This window comes from Dromiciops gliroides, chromosome 5 (assembly GCF_019393635.1).
Source record: "Dromiciops gliroides isolate mDroGli1 chromosome 5, mDroGli1.pri, whole genome shotgun sequence".
NCBI lineage: Eukaryota > Metazoa > Chordata > Mammalia > Microbiotheria > Microbiotheriidae > Dromiciops > Dromiciops gliroides.
Genome location: NC_057865.1, coordinates 21,774,803 through 21,790,759, shown reverse-complemented (window position 1 = coordinate 21,790,759; position 15,957 = coordinate 21,774,803). Strand labels below are relative to the sequence as shown.

Below are 15,957 nucleotides of genomic sequence, written 5' to 3'. Positions count from 1 at the left end.
TCTTTACATGTAATTGGAAAATTCTATTAAAAATAATTCCAAGTTGTTTTCTAGAATAGCCAGACCAATTCAGTTGTACCAGTCATCTCTTCCTATAGCTCTTCCAACACTACTTCTGTCTTTTATCATCTTTGCTAAGCTGACAGGTCTGACTGTGAAAACTCAAGAGCTGCTTTCATAAGCATTTCATTAGTCATTGGGAAAATTTTTTCTTCTTTAAAGTAAGCTAAATCATAGGACATATGTTTTCCTACAGTAAAGCCACCCTTACCACAAAGAAGAAAATATATTAAAAACAATAGCCAGCATTTCCACAGTGCTTTCAGTATTCTTGTGGTGCAAAGTACTTTCCATACATTATCTCATTTGATCCTCTCAAGCAGCCATGTGGAGTAAGGGCAATTATTATTCCCATTTTACACATGAGGAAACTGAAACTGAGAAAAGTTAAGTAACTTGCCCAGGGTCACAGAAAAAAGTATCTGAACCAAGATTTGAACTGGGGTCTTCAGGAGCTGAAGTCCAGCATTTTATTCACTTTGCCATTCAGCAGTCAGCATTTTGATTAAACAAGGTGATGGAATGCCATTTCAATGGTGGGAGGTTTGTGATATTTTTCAAAGCAGTCCCTGGAACTGAAACAGGCAGACTAGAATATTACAGGCTAAGAATCAAAGTTCTTTAACTGTGCGGTTCATACAGTAGTTTGTGAGAGTTGGGGACAAAAAATTAATAGCAACTTCAAAGAAAAAGTCTGAAGAATTCTGTTCCCTTGAGAATGTGCAATCTTCACACATCATGGGGCATACACAATACTACACAAAGACTGACCCCAATTTTTTCTATATAAAATGATTTTCATGCAAACAAACCCAGAAGGGGCAGCTAGGTGGCGCAGTGGATAGAGCACCGGCCCTGGAGGCAGGAGGACCCGAGTTCAAATTCGGCCTCAGACACTTAATACTTACTAGCTGTGTGACCCTGGGCAAGTCAGTTAACCCCAAATGCCTCACTAAAAAAACCCCAAAAAACAAAAAACCAAACCCAGAGCAAAGAACGGTATTGAAGGAAAAACAAACAACAAAAACCAAATCCAAGGCAGCTGTTTATAGGTCAATGCCCTACTAGGTAAAAATTTCAAATAGAACATTAATTTTAATAAACCATGTGAGATAAAAAGGTGGTGGGGGAGCCTGGACTTTCTGGGGGTCAAGTCCATTGGGGTCCTGTTGTAGGCGGTTCATTCGAAGCAGTGGAGCACACACCCTTTGACATTACATTCCTGAGAGGGAGGAAGAATGAGGCTGTAAATGCCCAGCCTAAAAATTGGGTCTATTCCCCACTAAGACTGCCTGCCTCTAGAAAGTAGTGTGTACACCGAGATTCTAAACTGGTTTGGCCACCCAACCCTTTCCTTCAGTACTTGTCCCAATCTCATTAACCCCTGGAGGTTTCCTTTCGCTGTGAAGCAAAAATTCACTCCCTTAGTAAAGAGCAGAAGAAAGTGCTTTTGTTTTGCCAAACAAAAACCAGCCTGTATTTCTCTCAAGGCTCTAAGACACCACTGGGCAGTTGCTCCAATCATAACTGACTGTGGGTCAATACTTCCCTTTTGGCTAGAAGGGAACTACATGATAAGAACAAACATTTCTCTTACTGTGTGTCATGTTTTGGACCAAAGATGCTCATCAGTGGGCCACAGCTCTCTAGCAATGGTCATTTGAATCCTGCCCTGAAGAATCAGTTATGTGGTTCTAAAGCTACAGGTACCGGGCACATTGCCACTGCAGGAGAACCTTCTGAGAAGTGGTTCTGTCCTGGCTCTCCAGCAGTACTGAAACTGATCACAAACTACACATGACTATAGAAAAAGCCATGAAATCAGCTCCTGCCTTTTCCAATATGGCTGCAAGGGGCCTGCACAGCAACACTAGGTAAAATGAATGAGGGGAAGCCAGGGGAGCCCAGCCCACCACAACCAACCCCTAACCAACCTCTCCAAACCTTCCTACTTGTTCAGGGCACCCTGACATTTCTACTAAGTTTGGGCTAGTCCACAGAGCCCATCATAATTAAAATTTAGATGTCTCCTTGATCTGGGCCGATTCTGTTACAGAGCCTCAGACCAGTTCCTCAGCCCTATGCTTGTTATGAACACTGGATTTATTTCCTTTCACTGGTAGTCTGGTAAGTTAATGAGTTTCTCATTTGTTATTTCACTTATAGGTTGAAACCTTTTTGGAAATAATTTTTAAACTTAAAAAGATAAAGTATATAGCTGGGAGGAATGATTACAGCTACAAAAATCTTTTTGATTGGGGACGCCTTAGGATACATTTTAGGAAACAGGAAAAAAATGAAAGGATTATTTTATCTAATTTAATGGTAAGAAAAAGCTCAAGAATTGGCTCATCAATAAAACAGAAAATGAAAAACTTTAGAGAATTCACCCGAGGACTAAAGTAACTACTACATGTGTCCATTTGTTTATTTGTGGCCTAATAAAAATGATTAACTCTCAAGAGAAATATTTCTTAGTGGTGTAGAAAATATTTAAACATCATTTTAGGACCTTTTTTTTTTGTTTTTGGTGGGGCAATGAGGGTTAAGTACTTGCCCAGGGTCACACAACTATTAAGTGTCAAGCGTCTAAGGCCGAATTTGAACTCGGGTCTTCCTGAATCCGGGGCTGGTGCTTTATCTACTATGCTACCTAGTATTTTTCCATTACATTCATATACAACTTGTTTAGCTATTTCCCAGTGGATGGGCATTCCCTTGATTTCCAATTCTTTGCCTCCACAAAGAGAGCTGCGATAAATATTTTTGTACATATAGGTCCTTTTCCCTTTTCTATGGTCTCTTTGGGATACAGACCTAGCAGTGGTACCACTGGGTCAAAGGGTATGAACAGTCCCATAGCCCTTTGGGCATAGTTCCAAATTGTTCTCCAGAATGGTAGGAGCAATTCACAGCTCCACCAACAACGCATGTGTGTGGTGTGAGGTGGTACCTCAGAGTTGTTTTAATTTGCATTTCTCTAATCAATAGTGATTTAGAGCATTTTTTCATATGGCGATAGATAGCTTTGATTTCTTCATCAGAAAACTACCTGTTCATATCCTTTGACCATTTCTCAACTGGGGAATGACTTACATTCTTATTTAGTTCCCTATATGTTTTAGAAATGAGGCCTTTATCAGAAATACTGGCTGTAAAAATTGTTTCTGGGGCAGCTAGGTGACACAGTGGATAAAGCACCGGCCCTGGATTCAGGAGTACCTGAGTTCAAATCCGGCCTCAGACACTTGACACTTACTAGCTGTGTGACCCTGGGCAAGTCACTTAACCCCCATTGCCCTGCCAGGAAAAAAAAAAGAGTAAAAAAATTAAATTTAATTTTTAAAAATTGTCTCCCAGCTTTCTGCCTCCCTTCTAATTTTGGCTGCATTGCTTCTGTTTGTACAAAACCTTTTTAATTTAATATCATCAAAGTCTTCCATCTTGCATTTCACAATAATCTCTCTCTCTCTTGTTTGGGCATAAATTGTTTTCCTCTACATAGGTCTGAGGTAAACTATTCCTTCCTTTCCTAATTTATCTATGATATCACCCTTTATGTCTAAATCTTGAACCCATTTTGACCGTATTTTTGTATAAGGTGTAAGATGTTGGTGTCTATGCCGAGTTTCTGCCACATTATCTTCCAGTTTTCCCTGCAGTTTGTCAAATACTAAAAATAATTAAAAAAATAATAAAATACTGAGTTCACATCCCAGAAGCTGGAGTCTTTGGGTTTATCAAACAGTATATTACTGTAGTCATTTGCTATTGTGTCTCCTGTGCCTAACCTATTCCATTGATCCACCACTATTTCTTAGCCAGTACCAAATAGTTGTTTTTTTTTTTTGGTGAGGCAATTGGGGTTAAGTGACTTGCCCAGGGTCACACAGCTAGTAAGTGTTAAGTTTCTGAGGCTGGATTTGAACTCAGGTCCTCCTGACTCCAGGGCCAGTGCTCTATCCACTTCGACACCTAGGTGCCCCCCAAATAGTTTTGATGACTGCCGCTTTATAGTATAGCTTCAAATTTGGTATAGCTAGCCCACCTTCCTGTGCATTTTTTCCATTATTTCCCTTGATATTCTTGACTTTTTGTTCTTCCAGATGAATTCTGTTATTTTTTTCTAACTCTATAAAATAATTTTTAGGTAGTCTGATTGGAATGGCACTGAATAGGTAAATTAATTTAGGTATAATTGTCATTTTTATTACATTAGCTTGGCCTATCAATGAGCAATTGATATTTTTCCATTTATATAGATCTGATTTTATTTCTGTAAAAAGCGTTTTGTAATTGTGTTCATAGAGTTCATGAGTTTGTCTTGGCAGGTAGACTCCTGAGTATTTTATATTGTTTACCATGACTTTAAATGGAATTTCTCTTCCTATCTCTTGCTGCTGAGCTTTGTTGGTCATATATAGAAATGCTCATGATTTATGTGGGTTTATCTTATATCCTGCAACTTTGCAGATGATATGATGGTATATTTAGAGAATCCTAAAGAATCAACTAAAAAACTATTTGAAACAATTCACAGCTTTAGCAAAGAGTGAAAGTTTTATTTAATATTGTACTGGAAATGTTAGCTCTAGCAATAAGAGAAGGAAAAGGAATTAAAGGAATTAGAATAGGCAAGGACCTATTTCATTTTTAATGAAATATGGGTAAAAATAAAATTCTTAGATGTTTACTACAAATAATCTCTCCTTAATATTTCAAACCCTTAGAGACTGTACCTTTTCATCTGCTTGTTCAGGAACATGGGTAAATTTACACAGTGATCGCTCACAGCCACGTAATGTATTAAAATGAAATTTGCAATATCCATGGGGTAACATCATCAACCCTAGTGGCTTCTGGAACATCTAAGGATTTTTTTAAATAAAGAGAAAAAAAGCAGGGTAAATGCTTTCATCTAGTTAAAAAACAGGAGCTATCTGTATGGGAGATGGGAGGGAAGGAAAGAGACATTAAGAATAGGTGGGAATATTACATAAACAAAAACGAGCAAAAGTAGCCAGGGCTGATTTAATAAGAAAAGCAACTTCTATTTTATATTTGCAAAAGTAAATTTTGCTTTTCTACCAATTTTTTTCTACTTTCCCTAATACAATTTCTAATAAGGTTACTACGTATTATTTAACATGTATTTAGACATTTGCTTAACTGAGAAAACACAAAACTGGGAGGAAATGAACATTTAATTTGATATAGAATCATTAGAAAATGAATGAAAATGAAGGAAATTTACCTTCAAGTTGGTTATGAGAAGTTCCTTCTTCAAAATACTGAATTTTCCCTCCAACTGAGGATACTTTCTCTGTTTCTCTCTTCTGTCTCTCCCTCCCTCCTTCCCTCCCCCACAACCCTCTCATCAGAGCTGTGCCTCCTATAGTCACCAGTGCTTACTGACAGGACCCTCTCCCCGACTTTGTAACATCCTTCAGGACCTTGTCTTATTTCCCCTTGGATTATCTTCTCAGGAAAGGTTTCTATGCTACAATTCTTTACTCTCCCACTAAATTCCTGCTTGGGCCTCTGCTCTACTTGACAAGCAAGGACATACCACTAACAGGGACAGAGAAAAGTCTTATAGGGGACGTTCATACAAAAAGCTGAGGTACTCACCCCTGCAGTTTTTTCCCTTTTAAATATCTCACAATTTTCAGGATTCTGCAACATTAGGAGAGGATATTTCCCTGAAAATCTAAAATCTGGAAAAAAAAAGATAAATCAGTTACTATCATCTTTCTTTCATATTCACAAAACTTCCCTTAAATATGTTGAAGATTTTCTTGGAACTTGAGGGAATATCAATTTCTGTATAGGAGCTAGGGATACTTAAATCTATCCCACCATAGGAGGACACATTTTCCTGAAAGTCAAAGTATTATTGCTTTTGCAAAATAAAGCCTTTTTAAAGGCATCCATGATGAATTTGTTAATACAGCACTACGATAACAGCTTTTAAACTTGTGTAAAGGGAAGTGGAGAGCCAAGGGCACAGGAGGAAGCCCTTTGTCCAAAGAGACCTGTGGTTTGTTTTGACCCAGGGCCACTGCAAATCATTACATGTAGCTGAAAACTGTGGTAACATCAAGGAATTAAGCAGAAAAAACAATGGCATCAAAGCTACGACTATTGGAAAGGTCTTTCTGCTTAACACAATAATTATCTCTTTTCTCCCCCAAAGGTAGCAAGTAAGATGGCAGGCCTGCTTTAGGAAGTGCTATCTCTGAAATCCAAAGAGAGGTACAGAACAATCTGGCTGAAAGAGAAGAGCAGGACAGCTTTTCGGTACTTCCTGAGTCAAATCAGTGCAGCTTCATGATTTTGTTTGAAACATGATGAATTTTAGGAAGCCAGATAACAACCACCTCACAGTTCTGGAATCCTTTTAAGGTTTGTGACACAGTTTACATAAGTGAGCTCATTTAATCCTTAGAGTAAGCTTGTACACGGCAGTTCCCGTGGGTGCCATTGGCTCCAAAACACAGATGAGAAACAGAGGCTTAGAGAACTTCAGTGATTTTGTCCATGGTCATTTGGTTTGTGATCAGGGATAGGAGGCTGTAATAGGGAAGCTTTCGACTCCCAATCTAGCACCTTTTCTACTATATCACGCAACTTTATCTTCAAATAATCTATAAAGACAAGCATTGTAAATTCAATTAGCTTGCCCTACTGCAAGTCTACCCTGCTCCACAGAATCAAAATTTTACTGTGTCAATAGGATCAAGTCATTGTATGGAAGTTTTTTTATTTTAAAGTAAGTCTTAATGAAGTGACTTTTTTTGGGGGGGTGAGGGGGGGGCAATGAGGGTTAAGTGACTTGCCCAGGGTCACACAGCTAGTAAGTGTCAAGTGCCTGAGGCCAGATTTGAACTTAGGTCCTCCTGAATCCAGGGCTGGTGCTTTATCTACCTAGCTGTCCCATGAAATAACTTTCTAAGCAGACTTCCTTGCATCATGCCACAAAGACAACAGGATTTTTTGTTCAGAAAAAAATACCATTCATCCAGGGTTTCAGGATCATGCCATCCTGATGAGCCTTCAAATTCAAAGAAGGAACTGCCAGACATGGGGTTGTTGAACATAGAGATGTTAACTGACGCTCACCAGCAAGAATCTCTGCATATTTAGAATCCTTGCTATAGTGAAAGAAAACAAATTGCAACCAAAACTTGTTAAATCAATGAAGTATCAAGTATTACTTATAGAATGTTACATTTTGCAAAGTGTCACCAGAATTTAAAAATAACATTTTCTATGATTAATTACCTTTCCTAAAGTCCTACCCTCATGCCCCAGCATGGTCCAAAGGTAACCCTGGATTCTCAAAGGATGTATCAGGGAAGGATAAGCTCTGGGTAGCCCTAGTGAATGGCAGAGGCCTGGTTGTAGGGGCAGGATCATAAAATGGGTTGTTGCAAGACTAGCCCAGCTAAATTCAGAGAGGCTAGTGTTTCTGAAGACCACTTAATGAGTTAGGGAGGGGCTGAGTTGAGGGAGTATCCATACAAGATGAAAAATTATAGAGCCTTAAAATATTGAAGTAATTACCTAATAAGCAAACTGTTTCACTCTTACCAATTGAACATTGTACTATAAAATTTATGGTTAAGATCAACTAAGATTAATGACTTTTTAAAAGGGATGAGTAACTGGGGGGGGGGATTTAAAAATGAGTTGAATTTATTATGTGTGTGAGACAGGGAAATGGTGTGAGAAACCTCACTGAAATTCTAACAGTCACCCAGTGAATGACTTAACCAAGCAATGAGCTTTGATTGGTGTTTTCAGGTGGCTTTAAGATAGCCTGAATTCTTTAGGGATACTGCACATACCATTCCCAATCTCCTCTTCTTGTAAAATTTGAAACAACTGTATACTGTGACACTGGGAGAGAGTACAGTTGCCAAATCCCAATTATCTGGAGATTATTTGTGAATCAAAAAGCAAAAAAAAAAAAAAGTTTCCCTAGTTCAGAGTACAGTAAAACAAAAAGTCTGTGACACTTCATCTTAGATTTGCTCCACTGTTCTAGCCTGTCCTGATTCTGTCATCTGACAGCTGACAAAAAAAAAACCCAAACAGATAAAAAAGAATGTATACAGATTCACTGAAATAGATTATTCCTAAGGTTCCTAAAAAGCTCCAGCCCCATGATTTTCCTATCTGGGGAAACAAAAAGGGAGGTTATCGGACCTGCCTGGTATTGGTGGGGGGTGGGGGGTTCTAGTCCTGACCCTCTTTCTATTGTGCTGTTAAACTCTTAAAGCTCAGGGCAGTCTGGGGCTGCTTTTGCTAACGAGCCAGACAAATGTGGAGTCGTACCATTGCAGACCCAGGGAAGAATAGCATACCCCACTGAAGGGCAGCTTCATGACCCCCAAAATGCTGACAGAATAAAACAAGGAGTTCTACCTAGTGAGATGAAATTTCCTACTGGTAAATAGGAAGTGTTCTACTTGGGTATAAAAACACCACCTTCGGTTTCTTTTTTAGTGTTTTTTTTTGCAGGCAAAAGAATTGAGTTACTTAACAATGTGACCTCAGACAAGTCATTTCACACAGCCAGTAAGTGTCAAGTGTCTGAGGCCGGATTTGAACTCAGGTACTAATGAATCCGGGGCTGGTGCTTTCTCCACTATGCCACCTAGCTGCCCCCTGCCTTCTTATTTCAAAATTCTATAATCATAGGCTGCAATTTATGAAGTTTTAAGTATTATGTACCAACTGAACCCTTACCTAGCTTTTTTCAATAACTAATTTCTTGGCTAGTTTGCTTTTCGGGGCTTTGGTTTCCTCATTAATAAAAATAAAGGAACTGAACTGGAAGATGTAAAATTTCTATCAGCTTTACATTTTATTATTTCTAAACATACTCATCACAATATATTGGAGAACACACCAGCCTAGAAGAGAAAGTCATCCACTCTTGTCTATCCTTATATTTGTTTCTATACCATTCAGAAGACCATACACTTTCCATTGTATTAGCCAACATCTCTTCCAGGCCCCCCCCCCCCATCTCCCCCCTTCCAGGCAGGTTTTCTGGCTCAGATACATATATGCTACTCAAGAAACCTTTTAATTCTCTTTTGGTAAGTAGCAACAATCACCACAGTGTAAAACTATACTCATTTTCTGACATGTTAAGCCAATTATGTCCCGTATCTGGCCTACTGTTTAAATTACAAATTGTATTAATACCATTTAAAATACCACATAAAATTATGGTGCTTTAAAAATATTCTGACAAACCTTTTCTCAACTTCATAAATGTTTTCTTTTTCTTCTTTTATTACCACACTACCTGAAAATTTACACTGTGAAGAGATCACAGTTAAACACATTTAGATGAAAATCAGTGTTATTATCAGTGACATTTGCAAAACCTATATTTAACAGTAAGCTAATTTAAAGCAATTAATCATCAACTACATTTGGTCAAAGTTAAAGAATGAGTTTCTACATAGCTCTAAAAAATTACAGAATCACTTCATCTTTACATTATTTTACACTGCTAGCTGAAGTAAAATAGTAATCACAGATGAAGCAATGCATTTCTCAGCTTTGCTATGAACCTAGATCACACAAGCCAACATTTAAAAGTTCTGATAAGTCAGGTTGTTTGATTTCTAATATTTAACACAAAATGCCAAGTCAGATCAATTTTACTTCTCATTTGTTAAAACTTATGAAACTGATAATTGACTAGAAATATTTAAATACTTTTAGACAACATGGAAAACAAGTTTACCTAAACCCCCCATAATTAGTTGTTTGTATGACCATTTTGCTTCAAATAGCTGTCAACAATTTATAAATCTTGATTTATTGATTAAAACCTAGGCACTTGAGGCTCTGTTTAACATGATGTGCCTAACAGATAAGACTATAGCTCTTAGGTGTTGGCATCTGTATTTTTGTCATCTATTCACAAGACAAAAGAGAGAGACAGGAAAATTCTAGCAAGTCTTTTTTACTTTCTTCCTAATGAAAACCACTCTAGGCAGTAAGAGAAATACTGGCAGAAACACTACTCTAGCTATGTTGAGCTTAAATATGGCAAGTTCTTCAGTTCCATATTCCTCTGTCAAATAGAGATTTTATAGTATAGAGGTAGCATACTGATACGAACACTTCGAGGACACAGTCTCTAAGAAGCAAAGTAGTGAGGATGAAGAAGAGGATTCTGAAAGGCTACCTGGTCTTTGGTAAGTGTTAAGTCATAGAGCTAATGGGTTGGGAAACCTGAAGAATGCTGCCTAGCTACAGGTTCAGAAACACTTCATAGTAAAGCAGCATGGTACAGTGTCCAAGAGTGTGGAACTTGAGATTTGAACTAGGATCTTCCTAATGCCAACTCAGATGTTTACTAGCTATGTTACTCAACCTCTTTAGGCCTCAGTTTCCCCAATATGAAAAATGGAGATAATGGAAGCTATCTTTAGAAGCTTGTAAAGCACTTTGTAAACTTTAAAAACTCTATAAATGTGAGCTACTATTAAAAAGCAGTTTTTGAAGGCTAAAGTTTAGCTACAAAAATGTCCATTAGCAAGTATACTAAATTACTATACATCAGATCAGCTAATGTAACTACAACTCTATCCTCTACTTTGATTTCTACCCAAAGTCAAAGCCCAATGACTAAGTTGAATATATATGTATATCTGTATGTGTGTACGTATCTATATATTACTTTAGAAAGTAAATTGAAGTGAGATCATAAAATGTTCTCAAAAAATTGTTCATTAGGTTCATAACAGTTTTGGCACATGCTCTCTTAAACTGATTTTTAAACGTTAAAATTAAAAATCTCTAACCTCTTTTATGAAACATGGGATGCTGTAACACAATCAAGAAACCAGAAAAATAGAGTCTTAAAGGAAAATAAGGATTTATTTATTGCCGAGTCTACACTGGGTGCTGTGCTAAGCAATTTGGTATTCTTTCCTTTGATCCTCACAAGCACCCCGGGGACAGGTACTAGTATTATACCTATTGTACATTTGAAGAAATGGGGACAAATAGAAGCTGTGACTTGCCCAGGGTCACACAGCCAAGTGTCAAATGTCTGATGTCGGACTTGAACTCAGGTACTCCTGAATCCAGGGCCGGTGCTTTAGCCACTGCGCCACCTAGCTACCCCCACAAGGAGGTATTTTTAAGGACAACAAAGTCCTCCCTAGTCTGTGAGCAGGGCTTTACACTGCATGTGTAAGAGAGAAGCTTTATATCTCAGTCAAATGGGGATCCTAGACATGGATATTATCCCTGTTGACAGGTTCTGACGTAGCATTATGCCTAAGGAGAAAGCGGAAAAAGGCAAACTTTCCCCAAATACCTTCTCATCCACGTCCAGCCCCTTTCTATGCTCATCTGCTGGCTTTTCCTCCTCAGAGGTCTCACTCAGAATTGTAGAATCATGCTTAATTTCAGCTGCTGGAAAGATGAAATATCCAACTGTAAAAGCTTCAATGGTGTAGAGACCCAGCTACTTAAAGGTACAAAGAAAGTTATTCAAATGAACCAAGAACTCAGTGATTAAGATTTAATGGATTAACAATTTAAATATGAATTATAATTTCTAAATTAAACATACAAATTTTCCTCTACACAAATAGCCCAGGTAGAAGTCTCCATAATTAATCGATAGTGTGATATAAACTGTTTTAAAGTAAGAGATAAAAGGATTGTAGACAATACAAAAAACTCTCATGCTTAGACAGTATGGATATTTTCTTTGAGAAAAGAATCAGAAAAATAAGACAGAAATCAGTATAAAACTATTAAAATTACACTGATTACATTTTAACATATACTGATGAGGTAAATAGTAAAAAATATCAATCCCAAATTAGAAGAAAAATGAGATGTAAACATGCATCTGAGGAAAATCCAATCTGACCTATTTAAACATCCTACCAACTGAAAAAGGAAAAGGAAATAGATAAAAGAATTATAGAAAGGCTATTGCTATCTTCTAAAAAAGGTTTAACACATATAAATCAACCACCATAACAAGGAGAAGAAAAAGGACTAGAAACCATTTCAGCCAGCAAACACTTTATCTCCTTGTCAAGTAGTTGGACAGAAAAGAAAATGAAGAAAATATGTAGAGTGTTTCTTCTTGGTGAGGACCTATGATTTCATCATTGTAAGGAACTCCTGGTATGGCAACCCACTCCATCAATGCAGATCAGCAACGTTTTTGTAAATTACAAGTTTAGAGAGTTACACAGAACTGAGGAGTTAAATCACTTGTCCATGGATAAAGGAAATGGACAGGCACTTTTCAAAGGAAGAAAGCCAAGCAAACAGCTAGAAAGAGGGAAAAGACCTAGTATCCAAAAATATTTACAGCAGGTTCTTTTTGAGGTGGCAAAGAACTGGAAACTAATGAGGTGCCCATTAGTTGGCAAATACTGAATGTATGGAATCTAATGGAATACTACTGAGCTAAAAGAAATGATGAAAGGAATGGCTTCATAGAAAATACTTGTATGAACCAATGCAAAGTGAAGTGAGCAGAACCAAGAGAACCATTTATGCAGTCACAACAGAAACGATACAAAGAGCTTCGAAGGACTCTGATCAGTGCAATGACCAACCAACCATGATTCCAGCCCACCAAGACTGAAGACTGTCACTTACCTCCTGACAGAGAGGTGACTGGACTCAAGATTCAGAAGACAGCCAATTCTGACAGTGGCCATAAAAATGTGTTGGCTTGACTATGTGTGTTTCTTTATGAGGGTTTTGTTTTTCCGTTTCATTTTGTTTTTTACAAAAAGAGCAGTAGGTGGAAGGTAGAGAAAATAAGCGCATGTTAATTACAATAAAATTTAAAAGTGGGTAAGTAAAGGAATGGGTGAGGGAGAAAACAAATATGGGATTTAATGGGCTACTGGGTTTTTGATTATTAAAAAAAAAAGATTGTCAAGAGGATACAGTTTATATACTACCTTGAAACATAACTAAGTCATAAGCCACTTAACTGCCTAGTGGCCAGGGCAACATTCTTGGCCAGTTAAAGGGAGTTAATCGCATGGTAGGAGTTTCCTCATCACAGGAAACTCCCTACATCGAAAAAAAAAAAAAAAAAAGCACTTGATAAAGCAAAGCAAAATGTAGCCTTAAAGGCTCACAAAGTATCTCCCAAGCCCATGTCAAAATCACAAGAGGCCTTGCAAGACATAAATTAAACTTAAAAACAAATAATCTAACTGGTGACAAGAAGAGAAGAATAAACCAGGGAGACATCTTTGCCAGAAGTATTCACCACTGAGAGGAAGTCCAGCAGAGAGTCCGAGTCAAAAGAGGGATTCCCTTGAGATAAGGAGGCCTCTGGATAAGTCCTTTTGGAGGATACCACTGTACTGACTGCTTCCAAAGCCCAGAACACCACAGAGCCTTTTAGGTAAGATCTGTAATTGCTCAAGAGTTTGACCTAACTAGCTATACAAGAAATAGTAAGATAATGAAGAAAGCCTACTGCAAACACTACTACAGGAAGCATCATCGACAACCCCCTAGTGCTCTTCTATCAGTACGTGTATTTCAAAAAACACAGCAAGTGGACAATGGGATAGGTTTATAATGAGCATAAAATAGAGAGTGTTGGATTGCCTTTGAAGAGTTGTGTAAATTTCTCCATAAAACAAAGGTGCGTTTAAAAAATATCAAAATTATTTCGAGGATGCTATGTGACTAAGTCATAGAATACAACATAGCCAAAGAATTAAATTTGAGAGCTACCCAAAGGGCAATGGAGAGACCCATGATAGGTGGGAACAGCTTGCAACACATAAAGAAAAATTGGGCAAGATGAGTGATATAAAGGATATCAGTAGAAAACGAAGTTAATTTCAAAAAAAGGTCAATCACAAAATGAGAGATGACCGACCAATGTGTTCCACTGATCTTCTCTGTAATGTCAAGGGAACGGGAAGAAGGCTCTTCCTAAGGACATTAGGTAAATCCCTATGAAAATTATGGGATAGCAAGGTCAAAAGTTGCCAGGATGGACAGGTATAGATGGATTTCAGTCTAGTAGCACTGAGAGAGTATTTACATGATAGCATAAAGTCTCCTAACTCTCAACTCAATTTAATGGTATGTGAATAACAATGGATCCTATGACCCCAGTAAAGTCAAGTAGTTATCCTCCAATATTTCTAGCTTGGAGTCAAAGAAGTATAATCAACTAAGGTGTATCTTTCAAAGCAAATGTCAGATTTTAAAAATAAAACTGGCAAGGTATTTTAAGACTTAAAAAAAAAGTCACAAAAACAATTCAATAAACACCTAAGAAATGTTTCTTTGAAAATTAAACTCTGAAAATGCATTTTTCAGATCACAACTACTAATAGGTTTTAAAATGAATTCGCCCAAGTTAAATGAATGAATTTTTTGACCAAGCCTGAAAATTTATTTAAAAATTCCTTTTTAGTATTACATTATAATTGTAAAAAATTTAAATATTACCAGTTATTAGTGAAGCACTTGGAACAGATTTCTGATGTCAACGATCCATGGTTCTGTGCAGGAAATTCTCTATTATAAAACAAATACAATTTGAAAATCAAAAATTTATAATCAGACAGCAACCACCACCACCACCACCATCACCTGATACCTATCACTGGCTACAATAGCGCTGTATGACTAGCTCAAATCTAATCCCTCTATAAAGCCTTGCCTAATTGTTCGAGTCTACAGAAATATCTCAACATCCTTTGAACTTACATTTATTTATACTACTATTTGACATTTAATCAGGACTAGTTTTCATCAAAAATGCACGAAGTATATGAATATACAAATTCACTTTATGTACACAGTATCCACTCTCTGTCATAAAAAAAATGACGGCATCTGAGTCAGAGGACCTAGGTTCAAATCCAAATGCTGCTGCTTACTTTCTACTATGTACATGAACTTGGATAAGTCACAAGCGCCCATCTTAGTTTCAGAAGTCGACTAGTTCAATCGCCCATTTTACAGATGAGAAAACGAAGTCATCTTTCCAGTCATTCTTTCAGCTTTCAATATATGATCTTATGTATGAGTCATCTGAATTCTCAAAAGTAAAAGCCCTAGTCCTATGAATCTCTATGTTTTCCCATGAATACAATAGACACTCATATGATACCTTATGGTCACATTCACTTCTGAATGTCTCTCTTCTCTCCCTTCCCCTACCCATCGAGCCCAACAGAGATCTCTCCAGTTAGCTCTCTTCCTTCCACTCTCAGATCATATGACTCGATTTCCAGTGAGAGGTATGGAAGGACTGACCCTCTCTCCACCCCAGTCCAGCATCAGGGCAATTTCATCCAAGTGGCAGTAGTGGAGGGAGACTCAATTAAGAATGTTTGTGTTTAGGTCCTTGGAAGCCCTTCCGTGTGTGTGTGTGTGTGTGTGTGTGCGCGTGCGCGCGCACGCGTGTGTGCGTGTGCGGTGTGCGTTATTTCTTTCCTGATCTTCAGTGAATGATCATTGATCCTGGGATGAATGGATTGAGGCATGTGGAGACCGAGTTCAAGTGGTCCAGAATTTCTGAGTCCAATGAGTGAAGCTAGCTGGTGGCAGAGAAGCCTTTTGCACTGGAAAGGGCAGCCACTGAACAAAGGATTGGCCTAAGTCTGGCAGTCTGAACTACAGACATAACAGCCAAAATTATTTGGATAATACAAAAGAAAAATAATTGTAAAAAGCCTAAACAGCATATCTACAAACTGTCTTATGCTGTAATGAGATTTAAATATTAGCCTCTATGGTAGGAAGAATGGTTACCATAACCTCCTTCTTTGCAATCTTTTCCTCAATGTTAGAGGGGTTGTGGGAAGGTAGTCCACACCTAGATTCCACTACTAAGCGGAT

General features: G+C 37.8%; 1 protein-coding gene across 1 annotated transcript in view; it reads right to left on the bottom strand.

Annotated features, from left to right (window-relative positions):
* The window catches only part of TOPAZ1 (testis and ovary specific TOPAZ 1), a gene marked incomplete at its 5' end in the record, with an annotated part of 59,671 nt that extends 45,075 nt beyond the window's left edge, over positions 1 to 14,596 (bottom strand). The window contains 6 exons of the mRNA XM_043969019.1: positions 4,800 to 4,928; positions 5,692 to 5,777; positions 7,075 to 7,214; positions 9,331 to 9,395; positions 11,417 to 11,514; positions 14,560 to 14,596. Of these exons, the coding sequence (XP_043824954.1) occupies positions 4,800 to 4,928; positions 5,692 to 5,777; positions 7,075 to 7,214; positions 9,331 to 9,395; positions 11,417 to 11,514; positions 14,560 to 14,596 (555 nt within the window). The remainder of the gene's footprint in view (positions 1 to 4,799; positions 4,929 to 5,691; positions 5,778 to 7,074; positions 7,215 to 9,330; positions 9,396 to 11,416; positions 11,515 to 14,559) is intronic.
* Positions 14,597 to 15,957: the final 1,361 nt, after the last annotated feature.